The sequence below is a fragment of the Furipterus horrens genome, unplaced genomic scaffold (genome assembly GCF_987537825.1).
Source record: "Furipterus horrens unplaced genomic scaffold, mFurHor1.1.pri manual_scaffold_4, whole genome shotgun sequence".
Classification (NCBI taxonomy): domain Eukaryota; kingdom Metazoa; phylum Chordata; class Mammalia; order Chiroptera; family Furipteridae; genus Furipterus; species Furipterus horrens.
This window is the reverse complement of record NW_028327174.1, coordinates 194,752,619-194,772,825: the sequence shown is the minus strand read 5'-3', so window position 1 is coordinate 194,772,825 and position 20,207 is coordinate 194,752,619. Positions and strand designations below refer to the sequence as shown.

At 40.7% G+C, this 20,207-nt stretch overlaps 2 protein-coding genes across 2 annotated transcripts; both read right to left on the bottom strand.

The window, feature by feature from the left end:
* Positions 1 to 6,183: 6,183 nt before the first annotated feature.
* Positions 6,184 to 7,126, bottom strand: LOC150013663 (olfactory receptor 1J4-like). The gene is given in 2 exon segments (XM_090275260.1): positions 6,184 to 6,225; positions 6,227 to 7,126. Coding segments are annotated over 2 exon segments (942 nt in total).
* Positions 7,127 to 14,186: 7,060 nt separating this feature from the next.
* LOC150013662 (olfactory receptor 1J4-like) lies at positions 14,187 to 15,173 on the bottom strand. The gene has a single exon (XM_090275991.1). It carries the CDS (start codon positions 15,171 to 15,173, stop codon positions 14,187 to 14,189), a length of 987 nt encoding a protein of 328 aa, XP_090132117.1.
* Between the last annotated feature and the right edge of the window lie 5,034 nt (positions 15,174 to 20,207).

The window sequence follows — 20,207 nt, the reverse complement described above, 5'->3', positions numbered from 1 at the left end:
TTCTTAAATAAGTCCCTTTAACATGTCATATAACAATGGTTGGGTGATGATGAACTCCTTTATTTGTTATGTCTGGGAAGCTCTTTAACTGCCCTTTGATACTAAATGATATCTTTGCTGGGTAGAGCAGTCTTTGCTGTAGGTCCCTGCTTTTCATGACTTTTTTTTGTTTTGTTTTGTTTTTTGAAAAAATAGTTTGATCTAACTTTTTATTAATAGAATACTTCCATCTGTAGAGTACACTTTTTTCAGTGCACAAGATACTTTTATTTATTTATTTATTTATTTATTTATTTATTTATTACTCTGAAAACAAGTTGAACATCTTAGAATATAGATCATCTCTCTCTTTTTTTTTTGGTTTTTCAATTACAGTTGTCCCATTTTTCCCCCATTTCTCTCCCCAACGCAGCCCACCCCCCCTCCCGCAACCATATCCCTCCCCGCTGACCATATCCATGAGTCATTTATACACGTTACTTGACTAAACCCCTCCCTTACATACCCCCTTCTCTCCCTCCCCTCTCCCCCCCCATTGACTGTTATTCTGCTCTTTGTTCTATTTAGTTCTTTTGTTTGTGTTGTTCTTTAGTTTCCTGTATTAGGTGATATCATATCGTATTTTTCTTTCTTTGCCTGGCTTATTTCACTAAGCATAATTCTCTCTGGTTCTATCCATGTTGTTGCACATGGCAGAAGTTCCTTCCTTCTCTCCGCTACATAGTATTCCATTGTGTAAATGTACCACAGTTTCTTGATCCACTCATCTACAGATGGGTACTTAGGTTGTTTCCAGCACTTAGCTATTGTAAACAGAGCTGCAATGAACATAGGGGTGCATAAGTTCTTTTGAATTGGTGTTTCAGATTCTTTGGGTATAATCCTAGTAGTGGAATTGTTGGTTCAAAAGGCAGTTCAATTTTTAATTTTTTGAGGTAATTCCATACTGTTTTCCATAGTGGCTGTACCAGTCTGCATTCCCACCAAGAGTGCAGTAGGGTTCCCATTTCTCCACATCCTCGCCAGCACTTGTTGCTTGTTGATTTGTTGATGATGGCCATTCTGATTGGTGTAAAATGGTATCTCATTGTGGTTTTTATTTGCATCTCCCTGATGGCTAATGATGTTGAGCATTTTTTCATGTGGCTATGGACCTTCCGTATGTCCTCTTCGGAGAAGTGTTTGTTCAGGTCCTTTGCCCATTTTTAAATTTTTTCATGACTTTGAATATTTCTTGACAATCCCTTCTACCTTTCAAAGTTTGTCCTAAGAAATCAGCAGACACTCTTACGGGAACTCCCCTGTAGGTAGCTAACTTCTTTTCTCATGCTGCTTTTAAGATTGTCTCCTTATCTTTAAACTTTGGCACTTTAATGATGATATGTCTTTGAGTGGGCCTCTTTGCATCCATCTTGTTTGGGACTGTCTGTGCTTCCTGGACTTGCATGTCTTTTTCCTTCATCAAATTAGGGAAGTTTTTTTAAATTATTTGTTCAAAACAGATTTGCAATTTATTTCTCTTTCTCTTCCTCTGGCACCCCACATGTGAATGTTGAAACACTTAAAGTTGTCCCAGAGGCTCCTTACACGACGCTCATTTTTTTTTTTTTTTTTGGATTCTTCTTTCTTCTTGTTGTTTTTGCTTTCTTATGTCCGAAATCATTGATTTGATTCTCAGCTTCATCCACTCTAATATTGTTCCCCTGTATATTGTTTTTTATTTCAAGTAATGTATCCTTCATTTTAGACTAAATCTTTTTTATGCTGTTGAGATCCCCACTAAGTTCCTTAGCATCCTTATAACCAGTGTTTTGAACTCTGGATCTGATAGATTGCATATCTCCATTTGGTTAGTTCTTTTTCTGAATTTTTTAATCTGTTCATTAATTTAGGCCATATTTCTTTGTCTCCTCATTTTTACAGCCTCCCTGTGTTTGTTTCTGTGTTTTAGGTAGAGCTCCTTTGACTCTGTGCTTGGTAGTGTGATCTAATGTCATAGGTGTCCTGTAAGGCCCAATAGCACAGCCCCCCATATCACCTAAGTTGGGTATTTGAGGCGCACCCTTCGTGTGGCTGAGTACACCCTCCACTTGTAGTAGAGCCTTGATTTCTGTTGACAGGTCATGGGAGAGATTTACCCAGGCCAGTCAGCTGCAAGGGCTGGCTGTGACCACTGGCCATCAACTTTTGCCCTTCCTGGAGGATCAATGGTGCAGGAGCCGGGTGATGATGCTCTGACGTGATCTGTAGCCATTCACTGGGTGCACAATTTCTGGGGTTTCTCAGATGGTGCAGGACAAAGTTAGCCACCACCTGTGTTCTTCCTGGGGCCACCCTGCATGAGTTATAGAGCAATCTGACATGGCTGCTACCTGTGCTGGGCTTGGAGGTTCCCACAAAGAGCCAAGCAGTGAACCTAGCCTGGATGCTACTAGTGACAAGCATGGGGCCTCTTAGGAAGAAGTATAGGTGGTGGGGGCTCACTGAAGCTAGCTGTTGCTTGTTTGGGTGGATTTAGGAAGTTGTGAAACATGAGCCACGACCAGGCATTCATGTGGAAAAGACAATGTTAACAGCTTGGGTGGCCTGTAAGTAGGGTAGAACAGAATCTCAAGGGATTTCCAGGGCAGGGGAAAAAAAGCATTAGGCAGGTTGATGGAATCTCAGATATGGCACCCACCTCTCAGCTCTGTGGCTCTGTGGATAGAAAGCTCATAAAAGGGATAGTGATCTCTGCCTACCTTTCTGTCTGGGAGAAAGCTGTCCCCCAACTCTTGCCTTGGTGTCACACACTTCAGTTTCTCCCGGTTTTCACTGGTGACTTTCAAGCTGCTACCCTGGTTCTGGAGCTCAGAGAGAGTGAGTCTAAGACTGTGGGAGTTATTTAAGAGGACAGTCTAGGGAATCCAGAAGTTTCTTCCCTCAACTCAATTTCCACTGGTTTTTGCAGCCTGAAGTTATGGGGACTTATCTTCGTGGCACTGAAACACTGTTCTGGGGGGCGGGGTGTTGGGCTTGGACTCCTCCCTCCTATGATATTGCTCCCAAATTTTTATCTCCCACACGTGAATGTGGGACCAGACTATTCCACATCTCTGCCTCTTCTATCAGTCTGGATGTATGTGTTTTCTTTAAATCCGTAGTTGTCCTTACTTCCAACTCAATTTCTGCTCAGAAGCAGAGCCAACGGTGTCACTCCTGATGCTCAGCAATGATGCAAGTCCTTTTGATCACAGACTTGAATCAGCAGTCCCGAATCACATGCTAGGAGGCTGATAACTTGGTCTATATACACTAAAGCAGGGCCCAGGTTATGCCTAACTCAGGAAAAAAGTCAGGCTGTTAGATACGTAGCACACATATGTGCACCCATAAGTCACTATCAAACAGCACACACATAAGCATACACAATACATGCAGACACACACACAGTCATGGACTTCGAGTCTCAACTATGAGTGATGATTGTTCTATATTTTAGTCATAATTTTGATGTGGTTGTGCAAGGAGGGGAGCCGTGTATACCTATGCCACCATCTTGACCACACTGGTGATTCTTATATGGGATAATTATCCCAAATGTAGTGGCCAAATGGTAATTTCTCTAACTCTGTTATTTCTCCTATGTCTATTAGTTGTGTTTTCTCATAAGAAAGGAGTTAACCTTATTCCCCACTCATTAGTTTTTTATTTGTTTATATAATTATGGACTCCTGGATTTTTACTTATTATACTCTGAATTATACTCCATTACTGTAGTTTTTCATTTTGAAGCTTTAGGCGTGTTTATGGTTTACAAGCATTCTAAATAATATCAGAGAAGCCAATTGGAGAATATAGATAAAAGAAAGACAAGAAGTAAAAACTAGAAACTAAGAAACTAAAGGAATGTTTAATCATGGGGGTGGTTCAGGAGTGGGAAAGAAAGAGTGGGGGATGGGGACAGTATAGGTCTTGATATATAACATATAAATTTCCATCTATTTATAATTTTAAAACTCATGGGTTTGAGTTGATATCTCCAGGTCTAGTTTGACATCATAAATATTTTTGCAGCTTCTTTTTTCCCAACACACAGTCCCTTTCCCACAACAGTGAGGAGTCACTGCCTTTTCCTCAATGGTTACTTACCTGCTGAATTTTTGGACATGGGAAAAATTTCAGAATCTTGAACTCCTACCGCTGTTAGTGACACATTAACTACATGCAGTGTAAGACTTTGTTTCCAGTTTATTTTTACTTGTGAGAGCATATAGACAAAATTCTGGGTTCAAGAATTACTAGGGTACTTATTTTATTTTTCTCTTTGGTCTAATTATGGTATTAATTTAAGATACAGTTAGGAGCATTTGCCTTCTCGATGCTATTTTGCTCTATGCACCACCTCGTCTATTTATTTTCTAGCGGCAAAGACAACATAGTCATAACTATACTAATAATTATACTCATCCCCCTATCTCTTCTATTCACCTCCTCTAGGTAAACCATCTCATTAGTGTCTGATTTAGTCTTCCTGTTTTTTTTTTTTGCTTAAACGGGCAGACTATGTACACTTTATTTCCCCTTCATTTTTATATAAAATTTCATTGCTGTACGTGCACTTGTACACATAGCTTTTTTTCCATTAAACGATATAACCTGATGTATCTCCATATTGATTCATATATATTTTTGTTTTTATTTTTTCACAGTTGCAAAATACTCTATTTCAGTGATGCTCTATAGAGTATACTTTAGAAATCCTAGAATGAAATATTGGTGATGAGTCTCCTAAGTGCCATGAATTGTGTATCTCAAATGGCATAAATGGTCAATATCATGTTTTGTATTTTAAGCTATGACTTAAAAATCAAAAAGAACCCTGACTGCTGTTGTTCAGTGGATTGAGCACTGGCCTGTGATCCTAAAGGTCACAGTTTCGATTCCCAGTCAGGGCATATGCCTGGGTTTCAGTCCAGGTCCCCAGTTGGGTAAAGTGTGAGACAACCAATCGATGTATCCCTCGCACAAAGATGTTTCTCTCCCTCTCTCCCTCCCACCCCCTTTCTATAAAAATAAATAATTAAAATCTTTAAAAATTTTTAAAAGAAAATAAAAGTAATCTTTGCATATAGCACAGACAAGAATTATAAAATAATATTAATATGTGATTCATAATAGAGGAATAATGAAATAAGAGTATATATAATATTCCAAAGAGAGGAAGACACAAGAGAATAAATGTGAAACAGATGTTTCACATAGTTATATGGAAAAATATAAATTCAAATATGTTTACATTAGATGTCACTAGATATAAAGCTCCAGAAAAATAATAATTGTTGCTATACATAAAAAGAACAAAATCCAACTTTACATACACTATTAACAAAGGACACCTCACTGGCACTGTGGACACAGAAAAGTCTAACGTGACAGAAAAGAAATGCCATGTTAAATTTAACAAGAAAAGGTGCATCTTTACTAGATATCCTATAGTAATATCTGTATCAATATCTGTATATACATCTATGCCTACAGATACAGATATAAGGCATCAACATTAATATGAGAAGTAGATGAAGTATTAAGGCAGGATACATTGCTAGAAATATCTCCTAATTTTAAATGAAATAGTGTGCTGTTAAATGCATATTTTTAGGACTTTCTCTCTTTTGTTAAAAGTTTTGCTCTGTAGCACATGCGACTTTTCATAGTGTAATTATTCTGATCATGGCTGATTGCAGTGCACCAACATGATGTCATCGAATGTGAGTTGGGAAGACGTGCACGCAATCAGCGTGAAGCCAACAAAAGCTAGCATAAAAGAATCAGTTCAAAAAAAAAAAAGGAAGTTCACCAGGAGTGGATCATGATGCCAAACCAGTGTGTCCTCATAACACGGCATAAAAATACATGAGCAAAAATGGACATATCTCAATGAAGAAAAGGACGAATTCATAATTATAGTTACACAACATGTTTCACAAGTGATTTTGCATATAATAAAATATAATGGACAAGGGAAAATATTAATTAGGAATAAAGAATATAAACAATCCAAGCAGCAAACCTGACCTAGCTGACATATTAACAGCACTTATACATAACAACGGAATGCAAATCCTGTTAAAGTTGTATGGAGATGTCAACCACACAATAATGTTGGGAGATGTACCTCATTGTGCTCCTGTAGACTAGGATTTAGTGATTGCCACTTAAAGAAGTTAACCCTATTGACAAACATTTCTAAGGCCTGTTTTATGTCTCTGTTTCTCAGGCTGTAGATGAAGGGGTTCAGCATGGGGGTAACAACCATATACATGACCGAAGCAATTATGTATTCGGAATCCCATGATGAGGGCAAGAAGTAAACACCAGCAATTGTCCCGTAGTATAAAGACACCACAAAGAGATGGGAGCCACAGGTAGAGAGGACTTTCAAGACTCTCTTAGTGGAGGGTACCCTTAGGATGATAGTCCCTATGCGGAGATATGAGCCTAAAATTATAACCAAAGGCAAGAAAAAAAGCATTCCTCCCTCGATGAAGATGACCTGCTGATTGAGGGAGATGTCTGAACAGCTCAGCTTCAGGAGCACAGTGATGTCGCAGAAGAAGTGGGTGATGGTATTGTCAGCACAGAAGGACAGTCTGACCAAGAGGACGATGTTCAACAGGGCACCGCTACAGGAGACAATCCAGGAGGCAGCCACCAGCAGCACACACAGCCCCTCCCTCATGATGGTGGTGTAGTGTAGAGGGTGACAGATGGCCACGTACCTGTCATACGCCATCACAGCTAGAAGGAAATTATCAAGACCACCAAAAATTATGAAGAAATACAACTGAGAAATGCATCCTACATAGGGGATGGATCGTTGCCGAGTCTGCATGTCCATAAGCATCTTTGGGACAGTGACAGATGACAGAGAAATGTCAGAGAAGGCCAAGTGGCTGAGGAAGAAGTACATGGGCGTGTGCAGGCGAGAGTCCAGCCTGATGAGCAGGATGATGAGCAGGTTGCCCAGCACCGTGGTCAGGTACATGCCCAGGAACAGGGCGAAGAACACGCCCCGCTGCTCCGGCCGGATGGGGAGCCCCAGGAGGAGGAACTCAGACACGCTGCTCTGGTTGTCCCTCCTCATGGTCCTCCTCTGTCAGCTGGGGACAAAGGAGGTTTGGGAATCTTCAGGATCCTAGAAACACAGCCAGGACCATCACATCTCATACTGTGGGAAAACCATGAATTTTTCCTTTAATTTTAATTGTTTACAATATTACAGTTTTCGATGTTTTTCACTTTTCCTGCCTCCGCCTTCTCTCAAGCCATCACCACACCAGGGGTCAGGCAAATGTGTTTTTTGGCTAAACCCTGTGCTCTTTCTTCTGCTCCTTCCCTCCCTACACTAATTTCTCACACCTGTGGATGCCTGCACCCTCAGTCTATCCCAGTCTGGTTCCGGGAGAGCATTGCACTCCTAAATTGGCCAACAAAACTTCATTGTACAGAAGCAGGGAGGAACTCATTGTTTCTTTCAGCCATTATTTATTGAACATTGAGTCTGTGTTGGAAACTCTACTAAGGGCTGAGATGCAGTGGGAACAAGAAAAGCAAGGTCCCCTCTTCTGGGAGTTGAGAATTGATGAGCATGAGGAATAATTTCTACACCTGTCCAGAATCAAAACATAATAGTTCACTGTGGTAGAAATGGAAGATGAGTCCAAAAAACTGGGGTCAGATTTTGTGCCTTAAAGTAATGTGACACTCCAGTGCTGAGGAGCCATTGTTGGAGCGATGTCACACTGCGCCTGTGAACCTGCCAGGCTCCATTGACTTTCAACTGTAAATCAGGGACACTCCAGAAATGGGTAACTATTTAAAGCCATGTGATTGAGAATAGCTCCGAAATCAGAGTAGTCCACAAACTGTCTTTCACAATAATACTGACCATCTTGGGGTCATAAACACTGTGTTGAACACTAAGTTAAGGGCTTTATCTACCTTTTATAAGTAAATCCAACAACATTCATACATTCCCAGGATAAAAAATTCTTCACACCTATAGTAAGAATGAATGATCTTTTCCCCCTATATTCGCTGTTAGGAAACAGAAACATAACTGATATAAATCTTATAAGCATATATAAACTGTATGTATTGCCATTTTCTATAGGTTAAAAATATAAAATACTTTTTAATAGAGTCAATAATATCGTTGTAACTCTGTATTGTGACATGTGTTTACTAAACTTACTGTGGTAATAGTTATTTAAATGTTGAATCACCATGTTCTATACACCGGAAACTAATAACATATTGTATATCAACTATAATAAGAATAAACTTACAGAAAAAATCATCAAATATATAGGTCAGTCTACTATGTCTGCATGATCAGAGCCTGTGTTCTTAACTAGTACACATGGAAACATCTCCCATCATTGGGAGACCCTGTGTTACTTTAGGTTTGCAAGTAGCTCAATGTTTTCTTAGATCCCTACCTAGATAGTTCCATTCATTTATATGGATCTGTTTTCCAGTTTTCAAGGACCCTTACTTGATTTTCATTTATTCAAAAATACATATTTATTGCACACCAGCCACACACTCACTGTACAAGCATCACACACCCTCCTACTAATAATGAGAGGCTTGCTTCCGCCCCTTCTGACCCATCCCCATCCTGGGGGAAGGCAGGCAGCATGGGGCGGTCAAGCTTATTCAGTCACAGGCACACTTGTTAAAACACCACCAACACGCTTTGTACATGGTCACACAACATGGTAACATACAGAAGACAAATAAACAATACACCTTCCTACTCACACACGAGTGTGTCACCCACAGACACAGCTCACACATGCAGCAGCACACACTGCTAAGCAGAGGTGTGAGCCCTCTCTGAGTTGACCTTGGCTCCTGTGAGGTCAGGCATCTTCCTGCTCAGCAGCAGAGCCAACAGAGTCACTCGTGATGCTCAGCAGTGACACAAGTCCTTTTGACCACAGGCATGAGTCAGCAGTTCCTGGTCACATGCCAGGAGGCTGATAACTTGGTCTACATGGGCTAAAACAGGGCCCAGGTTAAGTCTAACTCAAGAAAAAGTCAGGCTTTAGATACATGGCACACATACGTCCACGCATAAGCCACTATCAAAGAGCACATACATAAGCATACACAATACAGGCAGACACACATACACAGTCAGGGACTTCGAGTCTCATCTACGAATCAACAACCACGCAGGCAGATTTGTCCCCAGGTGCAGATTTCCAGCCCCTCTGACCTGTACTCATCCTTGGTGACTTCAGACACCTTCTGCTCCTGACCGTTGCCCAGTTCCTTAAGTTTTCCTTAGGACGTCTCACAGCCACACAATTGGAAGAAATATCTGGGGCCTTGGCACTTCTACAGACTTTCATTTTCCTTAACCAGCGCCAGAGAAAGGACTCAAAAGACAACACATCCTTACTAATAAGAGACTGACACCAAGTCCCCAAGCTTCTGGCTAATTTCTGCGTGCCCTTTGGGGAGCTTGTGTCCAAGAGCCAGAGGGACTGGAGTCCTAGGGGACAATGTCCCTGATTCTACTGATGCCCTGGACTCCTTTCTTCTTGGGCATTGTGCCAGGTGGGACAAAGTATTTTCCAAATTTTGATTTTGATGTGATTTTAAAGATATACAAATGTTGTTAAAATAATATCAAGAATTCCTGGAAAGGCCTCCCAACATTCCCCAATGGTTAATATTTTAATATGTTTACCTTCCGTGTACATGTACATATGTTTGTATGTATGTATGTGTCAGGCCATTATTTTTTTATTATTATTTTTTCTTCTTGTTGTTTTTGCTTATGTTCCAAATCATTGATCTGATTCTCAGCTTCATCCACTCTATTATTGTTCCCTGTCAATTGTTCTTTATTTTAATTAGTGTGTTCTTCATTTCTAACTGGATCTTTTTTATGCTGTTGAGGTCCCCACTAAGTTCCTTAGCATCCTTATAACCAGTGTTTTGAACTCTGAATCTGATAGATACATATCTGCATCTGGTTAGTTCTTTTTCTGAAGTTTATATCTGTTCTTTAATTTGGACCATATTTCTTTGTCTCCTCATTTTGGCAGCCTCCCTGTGTTTGTTTCTATGTAGAGCTGCTATAACTCCCTGTCTTTGGTAGCATGGCCTAGTGTCATGGGTGTCCTGTAAGGCCCTGTAGCACAGCTTTCCCTATCACCCAAGTTGAGTTATTGAGGTGCACCCTTCGTGTGGCCTAAGTACACCCTCCACTTGTAGATGAGCCTTCATTTCTGTTGGCAGGTTAGTGGAAGAGATTTACCAAGGCCAATCAGCTGCAAGGACTGGCTGTGAACACTGACCACCAACTTCAGGCCTTCCTGGAGAATCAGCTGAGCAGGAACAGGGTGATGATGCTCTGATGTGGTCTGTAGTCATTCACTGGGTGCACAATCACTGGGGTTTCTCAGATGGTGCAGGACAAAGTTAGCCACCACCCGTGTTCTTCCTGGGGCCACCCTGCATGAGTTATAGAGCAATCTGACATGGCTGCTCCCTGTGCTGTGAACCTAGGCTGGATACTGCTAGTGCCAAGCCTGGGGACACTTAGCAGGAGGTATAGGTGGTGGGAGCTCACTGAGGCTAGGTGTTGCTTGTTTGAGTGGATTTGGGAAGTTGTGAAGCATGAGCAAAGACCAGTCATTCATATGGAAAAGCCACTGTTAACAGCTTGGGTGGGCCCATAAGTAGGGTGGAACAGAATCTCAGGGGATCACCAGGACAGGGAATGATGCGTTAGCCAGGTTGATGGAGTCTCAGATATGACACTCACCTGCCAGATCTGTGGCTCTGTGGGTAGAAGGCTCAGAAAAGGGACAGTAACCTCTGCCTACCTTTATGTCTGGGAGAAAGCTGTCCCCCAACTATTGCTTTGGTGTCACACACTTTAGTTCCTCCCTGTATGTCACTGGTGCCTTTCAAGCTGCTACCACAGTGGTGCAGCTCAGAGAGAATGAGCCTAAAACTCTGTGTGAGTTATTTAAGAGGATCTTCTTGGGACTCCAGAAGTTTCTTCCCTCAACTCAGTCCCCACTGGTTTTTGCTGCCTGAAGTTATGGGGACTTATCTTCCTGACACTGGAACCCTGTTTTCGGGGGGCCTGGTGTCAGGCTTGAACTTCTCACTCCCAAGATATCACTCCTAAATTTTTCTCTAGGACACGTGGATGTGGACCAGTCTTTTCCACAAACCCGTCTCTTCTTCCAGTCCAGACAGATGTTTTTTCTCTAATTTCGTAGTTGTCAAACTTCTATTCAACTCAGTTTCTAACGGTTATGAGTGATAATTGTTCTATATTTTAGTCATAATTTTGATGTGGTTGTGCAAAGAGGAGAGCGTGTATACCTATGCTGTCATCTTGACCACACTGGTGATTCTTATATGGGAAAATTATCCCAAATGTAGTGGCAAAATGGTAATTTCTCTAATTCTGTTATTTCTCCTATGTTTATTAGTTGTGTTTTCTCATTAGAAAGGAGTTACGCTTATTCCCCACTCACTTGTTTTCTATTCGTTTATATAACTATGCACTCCTTGATTTTTACTTATTAATCTCTGAGTTATAATCCATTACTGCAGTTTTATATTTCGAAGCTTTAGGCGTGTTTATGGTTTACAAGTATTCTAAATAATATCAGAGAAGACAACTGGAGAATATACATAAAAGAAACACAAGAAGTAAAAATTAGAAAGAAATTAAAGGAGCTCTGGTTGCTTGTAGCTCAGTGGATTGAGCATCGGCCTGTGAGCCAAGTGTCACTGGTTCGATTCCCAGTCAGGGCACATTACTAGCTTGCACATCAGGTCCCCAGATGGGGGCTTGAGTGAGAGGCAACCACACAGTAGGAAAAAAAAAAAGGAATTAAAGGAATGTTTACTCATGGGGTGGATCAGTACTGGGACAGAAAGAATGGGGGATGGGAATGGTATACATCTTGATACATAACATATAAATTTCCATCTATTTATAATTTTAAAACTCATGGGTTTGAATTGGTATCTCCAGGTCTAGTTTGACATCATAAATATTTTTGCAGCTTCTTCTTTCCCAACACACAGTCCCTTTCCCACAACAGTGAGGAGTCACTGCCTTTTCTTCAGTGCTTACTTACCTGCTGAATTTTTGGACATGGGAAAAAGTTTCAGAATCTTGAAATCCTACCACTGTTAGTGACACATTAACTACATGCAGCCTAAGACTTTGTTTCCAGTTTATGTTTAATTGTGAGAGTATATAGACAAAATTCTGGGTTCAATAGTTACTAGGGTACTTATTTTATTTTTCTCTTTCGTCTAATTATGGTATTAATTTAAGATACACTTAGGTTCACTTGCCTTCTTTATGCTATTTTGCTTTATGCACCACCTCGTCTATTTATTTTCTAGCAGCAAAAGACAACATAGTCATAACTATACTAATAATTATACTCATCTCCCTATCTCTTCTATCCACCTCCTCTAGGTGAACCATCTCATTAGTGTCTGATTTAGTCATCCTGTGTTTCTTTTTGCTCAAACGGGCAGATTATGTATACTTTATTTCACCCTCATTTTTATATAAAATTTCATTGCTGTATGTGCACTTGTGCACATTATTTTCTTTCCCTTTAACAATATATCCTGATTTCTCTCCATATTGATTCATATATATTTTTGTTTTTATTTTTTCACAGTTGCAAAATACTCCATTTCAGCGATGTTGTATAGAGTATACTTTAGGAACCCTAGAATGAAATATTGGTGATGAGTCTCCTAAGTGCCATAAATTGTGTATCTCAAATAGCTCAAAAGTCAAAGTCATGTTTTGTATTTTAAGCTGTGACTTAAAAATTAAAAAGAACCCTGGCTAATGTTGCTCAGTGGATTGAGCACTGGCCTGTGAACATAAAGGTCACAGTTTCGATTCCCAGTCAGGGCACATGCCTGGGTTTCAGTCCAAGTCCCCAGTTGGGGCATGTGTGAGGCAACCAATCGATGTAACTCTCGCACAACGATGTTTCTCTTCCTCTCTCCTTCCCTCACCTTCTCTATAAATATTAACAAATAAAATCTTTTAAAAATTTTTTATAAAAGTAAAAGTAATCTTTGCATATAGCATGGACAAGAATTATAAAATAATAGTAATGTGTGATTCATAATAGAGGAATAATGAAATAACAGTATATATAATTTTTCAAAGGGAGGAAGACATGTGAGAATAAATGTGAAAGAGATGTATCACATAGTTATATGGAAAATATAAATTCGAATATATTATGATTACATTAGATGTCATTAGATAAATAGCTCCACAAAAATAATAATTGTTGCTATACATTAAAAGAACAAAATCCAACTTTACATACACTATTAACAAAGGACACCTCACTGACACTGTGGACACAGAAAAGTCTAATGAGACAGAAAAGAAATGCCATGTAAAATTTAACATGAAAAGCTGCATATTTACCTGATATCCTATAGTAATATCTGTATCTATATCTGTATATACATCTATGTCTACGGATACAGATATAAGGCATCAACATTAATATGAGAAGTAGATGAATTTACAAGGCAGGACACATTGCTAGAAATATCTCCTAATTTTAAATGAAATAGTGTGCTGTTTAATGCATTTTTTAAAAGTCTGTCTCTCTTTTGTTAAAAGTCTTTCTCTGTAGCACATGCGAAATTTTCCATAGTGTAATTATTCTGATCATGGCTGATTGCAGTGCACTAACATGATGTCATCGAATGTGAGTTGTGAAGGCGTGCACACAATCAGCGTGAAGCCAACAAAAGGTAGCCTAAAAGAATCAGTTCAAAAAAAAAAGAAAGTTCACCAGGAGTGGATCATGATGCCAAACCAGTGTGTCCTCATAACACGGCATAAAAATACATGAGTAAAAATGGACATATCTCAATGAAGAAAAAGACAAATTCATAATTATAATTATACAACATGTTTCAGAAATGATTTTGCTTATAATAAAAGATAATGGACAAAGGAAAATATTAATTAGGAATAAAGAATATAAACAATCCAAGCAGCAAACCTGACCTAGCTGACATATTACCAGCACTTACACATGACAATGGAATGCAAATTCTATTACAGTTGTATGAGAGATGTCAACCACACAATTTTGTTAGGAGATGTACTTCACTGTGTTCCTGACTGCAGTAAGAGGATTTAGTGATTGCCACTTGAAGAAGTTAACCCTGTTGACAAACATTTCTAAGGCCTGTTTTATGTCTCTGTTCCTCAGGCTGTAGATGAAGGGGTTCAGCATGGGGGTAACAACCATATACATGACCGAAGCAATTATGTATTCGGAATCCCATGATGAGGGCAAGAAGTAAACACCAGCAATTGTCCCATAGTATAAAGACACCACAAAGAGATGGGAGCCACAGGTAGAGAGCACTTTCAAGACTCTCTTAGTTGAGCGTTCCCTTAGGATGATGGTCCCTATGCGGAGATATGAGCCTAAAATAATAACAAAAGGCAAGAATAAAAGCATTCCTCCCGCAGTGAAGATGACCAGCTGATTGAGGTAGATGTCTGAGCAGCTCAGCTTCAGGAGCACAGAGAGGTCACAAAAGAAGTGAGTGATGGTATTGTCAGCACAGAAGGACAGTCTAACCAAGAGGAGAATGTGCAAGAGGGCACCGCTACAGGAGACAATCCAGGAGGCACCCACCAGCAGCACACACAGCCCCTCCCTCATGACGGTGGTGTAGTGTAGAGGGTGACAGATGGCCACGTACCTGTCATACGCCATCACAGCTAGAAGGAAGTCATCAACACCGCCAAAGAAGATGAAAAAATACAACTGAGAAATGCATCCCACGTAGGGGATGGATCGTTGCTGAGTCTGCATGTCCATAAGCATCTTTGGGACAGTGACAGATGACAGAGAAATGTCAGAGAAGGCCAAGTGGCTGAGGAAGAAGTACATGGGTGTGTGCAGGCGAGAGTCCAGCCTGATGAGCAGGATGATGAGCAGGTTTCCCAGCACCGTGGTCAGGTACATGCCCAGAAACAGGGTGAAGAACACGCCCCGCTGCTCCGGCCGGACGGGGAGCCCCAGGAGAAGGAACTCAGACACGCTGCTCTGGTTGTCCCTCCTCATGGTCCTCCTCTGTCAGCTGGGGACAAAGGACGTTTGGGAATCTTCAGGATCCTGGAAACACAACCAGGACCATCACATCTCATACTGTGGGAAAACCATGAATTTTTTCTTTAATTTTAATTGTTTACACTTGTGCAGTTTTTCCATGTTTTTCACTTTTCCTGCCTCCCCCTTCCCTCAGGCCATCACCACACCATGGGTCAGACATATATGTTCCTTGGCTAATCCCTTTGCCTTCCTTCTAGCACTGCTTCCCTCGCCCTATTAATTTCTCAGACCTGTGGATGCCTGCATCCTCAGTCTATCCCAGTCTGGTTCCGGGAGAGCATGGCACCCCTAAAGCAGCCAACAAAACTTCATTGCACAGAAGCAGGGAGGCGCTCATTGTTTCATTTAGCCATTATTCATTGAACATCGAGTCTGTGTCGGAAACTCTACTAAGGGCTGAGATACAGCAGGAACAAGAAAAGCAAGGTCTCCCCTTCTGGGAGCTGAGAACTTGATGAGCATGAGGAATAATTTCTATACCTGTCCAGAGCCAAGCCATAATAATTCACTGTGGCAGAAATGGAAGACAAGTCCAGAAAACTGGAATCAGTGTTTTTGCCTTAAAGTAACGTGACACTCCAGTGCTGAGACACCATTGTTGGAGTGATGTCACACTCCGCCTGTGAACCTGCCAGGCTCCATTGACTTTCAGCTGTAAAGTCAGGGACACTCCAGAAATGGGTAACTATTTAAAGCCATGTGATTGAGAATAGCTCCGAAATCAGAGTAGTCCACAAACTGTCTTTTTCATAATAATGCTGACCATCTTGGGGTCATAAACACTGTGTTGAACACTAAGTTCAGGGCTTTATCTACCTTTTGTAATTAAATACAACTTCAGCCTTACATTCCCAGGCTAAAAAATTCTTCACACCTGTAGTAAGAATGAATGTTCTTTTCACCCTATATTAACTGTTAGGAAACAGAAACATAAGTTATATTAATCTTATATGCATATATAAACTGTATGTATTGCCATTTTCTATAGGTTAAAAATACAAAATACTTTTTAATAGGGTCAATATCATTGTAACTCTATTGTGACATGTGGTTACTAGACTTACTGTGGTAGTTGTTATTTAAATGTTGAATCACCATGTTGTATACACCTGAAACTAACACCATATTGTATATCAACTATAATAAGAATAAACTTACAGGAAAAAATCATCAAATATGTAGGTCAGTCTACTATGTCTGCATGATCAGAGCCTGTGCTCTTAATTAGTACCCATGGAAACATCTCCCATCATTGGGAGACCCTGGGTTACTTTAGGTTTGCAAGCAGCTCAATGTTTTCTTAGATCCCTACCTAGATAGTTCCATTCATTTATATGGATCTGTTTTCCAGTTTTCAAAGACCCTTACATTCATTTTCATTTATTCAAAAATACATATTTATTGCACACCCAGCCACACACTCACTGTATAAGCATCACACACACTCCTACTAATAATGAGAGGCATGCTTCCGCCCCTTCTGACCCATCCCCATCCTGGGGGAAGGCAGGCAGCATGGGGCGGTCAAGCCTATTCAGTCAAAGGCACACTTGTTAAACCACCACCAACACACTTTGTACATGGTCACACAACATGGTAACATACAGAAAACAAACAAACAATACACCTTCCTACTCACACTCGAATGTGTCACCCACAGACACAGCTCGCACATGCAGCAGCACACACTGCTGAGCGTAGGTGTGAGCCCACTCTGACTTGACCTTGGCTCCTGTGAGGTCAGGCATCTTCCTGCTCAGCAGTATAGCCAACAGTGTCACCCCTGATGCTCAGCAGTAACGCAAGTCCTTTTGACCACAGGCATGAATCAGCAGTCCCGGATCACATGCCAGGAGGCTGATAACCTGGTCTACATGCACTTAAACAGGGCCCAGGTTAAGTCTAACTCAGGAAAAATGTCAGGCTGTTAGATACATAGCACACATATGTGCACCCATAAGCCACTATCAAACAGCACATACATAAGCATACACAATACAGGCAGACACACACACACATTCACGAACTTCGAGTCTCATCTATGAATCAACAACCACGCAGGCAGATTCGTCCCCACGTGCAGATTTCCAGCCCCTCTGACCTGTACTCATCCTTGGTGAGCTCAGACACCTTCTGCTCCAGACTGTTGCCCAGTTCCTTAGGTTTTCCTTAGGACGTCTCACAGCCACACAATTGGAAGAAATATCTGGGGCCTTGGCACTTCTACAGACTTTCATTTTCCTTAACCAGTTCCAGAGAAAGGACTCAAAAGACAACACTTCCTTACTAATAAGAGACTGAGACACCAAGTCCCCAAGCTTCTGGCTAATTTCTGCGTGCCCTTTGGGGAGCTTGTGTCCAAGAGCCAGAGGGACTGGAGTCCTAGGGGACAGTGTCCCTGATTCTACTGATGCCCTGGACTCCTTTCTTCTTGGGCATTGTGCCAGCTGGGACAAAGGATTTTCCAAATTTTTATTTTGATATGATTTTAAAGATATACAAATGTTGTTAAAATAATATCAAGAATTCCTGGAAAGGCCTCCCGACACTCCCCAATGATTAACATTTTAATATGTTTACCTTCTGTGTGCATGTACATATGTTTGTATGTATGTAGGTTTCAGGCCGGTATTTTCAGCAGATATACCACAGGGCATATTATTAGAAGAAATATGATATTAATTTTTCTATTTACTGGTGTTTGAATCCTTGATCAACTGACTATAGTGCTGTCTCCCAGGTTCTCTACTGTAAAGTTACTACTTTTTTGAAGTTAATGTTTCAACCTGGTAAATACTGGGTATCATTTGGGTAGTTATTTTGATAATATATAAATGTAACTTTTTCCTTATTAACATTTCACCCACTGTATTTGACATTCATTGGTGATTCCTTTTTTTACTTTCTTTTTTAAAATTATACTTTATTGATTACGCTATTATAGTTGTCCTAATGTTCCCTCTTTGCCTCCTTCCACCCAGCAACTCCACCCCCTCAGGGAATCCCCACACCATTGTTCATGTCCATGAGTTATGCATATAAGGTCTTTAGCTACTCAATTTCCTATATTGTACTTTACATCCCCATGGCTATTCTTTACTTACTTGTACTTATCAATCCCCTCACCTCTTCACCCATTTTCCTACACCCCCTCCCATCTTGCAACCATCAAAATGCTCTCTGTATCTGTGATTCTGTCTCTCTTCTTGTTTGCTTAGTTTGTTTTTTAGATTCTATTGCTGATAGATAAATATTTATTGCCATTCTATTGTTCATAGTTTTGATCTTCTTCTTTTTAAATAAGTCCCTTTAACATGTCATATAATAATGGTTGGGTGATGATGAACTCCTTTATTTTTTTTTTGTCTGGGAAGCTGTCTAACTTCCCCTTTATGCTAAATAATAGCTTTGCTGGGTAGAGCAATCTTGGCTGTAGGGCCCTGCTTTTCAGTACTGAATATTTCTTGACAATCCCTTCTAATCTTCAATGTTTCTTCTGAGAAATCAGCAGACACTCTTTCAAGAACTCCCCTGTAGGTAACTAACTTCTTTTCTCTTGCTGCTGTTAAGATTCTCTCTTTAGACTTCCAGCCAAGATGGAGGCTTAGACAGACCCACTCAGTCTCCCTCTACAACTAGAAAGGAATACAACTACCACAAAACAAAAGATAACCAGAAATTCCAGAAAATAAAACTACATGGAAGCCCAACGTATGAAGTTATAAACCAGCAGTGCTTTTCCGGACGGGTAAGCGGGGCAAAATCAGAACTGGAACAGAAAAATCAGGCAGTGCTTTTTGTGGTAGCAGTGGGGAGCGTGGCAGGGGGAGCAATCTGGGCTGCACTCGAGTCCCGACAGCTCACGACCCCAACCCTGAGAAAGGCAGCCTTACCATTGCTTCAGACGGAGAAGACCACAGGTTGGGGGGACAGATCTCGGTCTCCCAGCGGAGAATAACAGCAGGAATCCATCTTGGACCCCCGCCCCCACAGGAAGGGCCGCAGCACGGCGAAAAATGTTGCAGACCACCGCCGGTCACCGGGTAGTGACTAGTATATGGGACTCCGCCCCCTACAGCCTGCCCATGAAGCAAAGCAAAACACAAATCTATCAAAATAAAGTAGACAACAATTGAAATCCTGGTAATGCAGCTCACCAGGCAGTAGATGAGGAACCTGACAGACAAACAAATAGGAAACCTTTCAGAGGCTCAGTTCAGAGCTATAGTTATAAGGTGGTTTACAGAATTAACAAAAGATTTGCAACGAGACAGGGAAGGAATGAAAGCCACTCACACTGAAACAAACTAAAGCACATACAAGACAAGTGGTGAGAAAATAAAATCCAGAGATCAAATCAACAAACCAGGACACAGGGAAGGAACAGTCCACCAGTGCAGTTAGAGGAAACAAAAAGTAAGGAAAGTGAGGAGAGGATCAGTAACTTCTGGGACAGCTATAAGAGACTGAACATTCATATTATAGGATTGCCAGAGGGCAGAGAAGAAGAACTAGAAATTGAAAAATTATGTGAAGAAATAATGAAGCAGATTTCCCATACTTGGTGAAGAAAATAGACTTACAGGTCCAAGAAGCACAGAGAGTTCCAGAAAAATTGGACCCAGGGAGAACCACTGCAAGACACATTATAATCAAATTGTCCGAAATTAAAGATAAAGAGAGAATATTAAAAGCAGCAAGGGAGAAGAAAAGAATCATGTACAAAGGGGTCCCAATTAGACTATCAGCTGATTTCTCAACGGAGACCCTGCAGGCAAGAAGGGACTGGCAAGAAATATTCAAAGTAATGGAAATCCAAAACCTACAGCCACAAATACTCTATCCAGAAAAACTGTCATTCAGAAGGGCAGAGAAAGTTCTTCCAGAAAAAAATAAAAGTGAAGAAGTTTATTAGATCCAAACCACTATTATATGAGAGTTAAAGGGACTGCTTTAGAAGAAGGAGGATCAAAACTATGAACATTA

Excerpts from the sequence above, each read along its gene's own strand:
- LOC150013662 (XM_090275991.1), bottom strand. The coding sequence starts at position 15,173 with ATGAGGAGGGACAACCAGAGCAGCGTGTCTGAGTTCCTTCTCCTGGGG.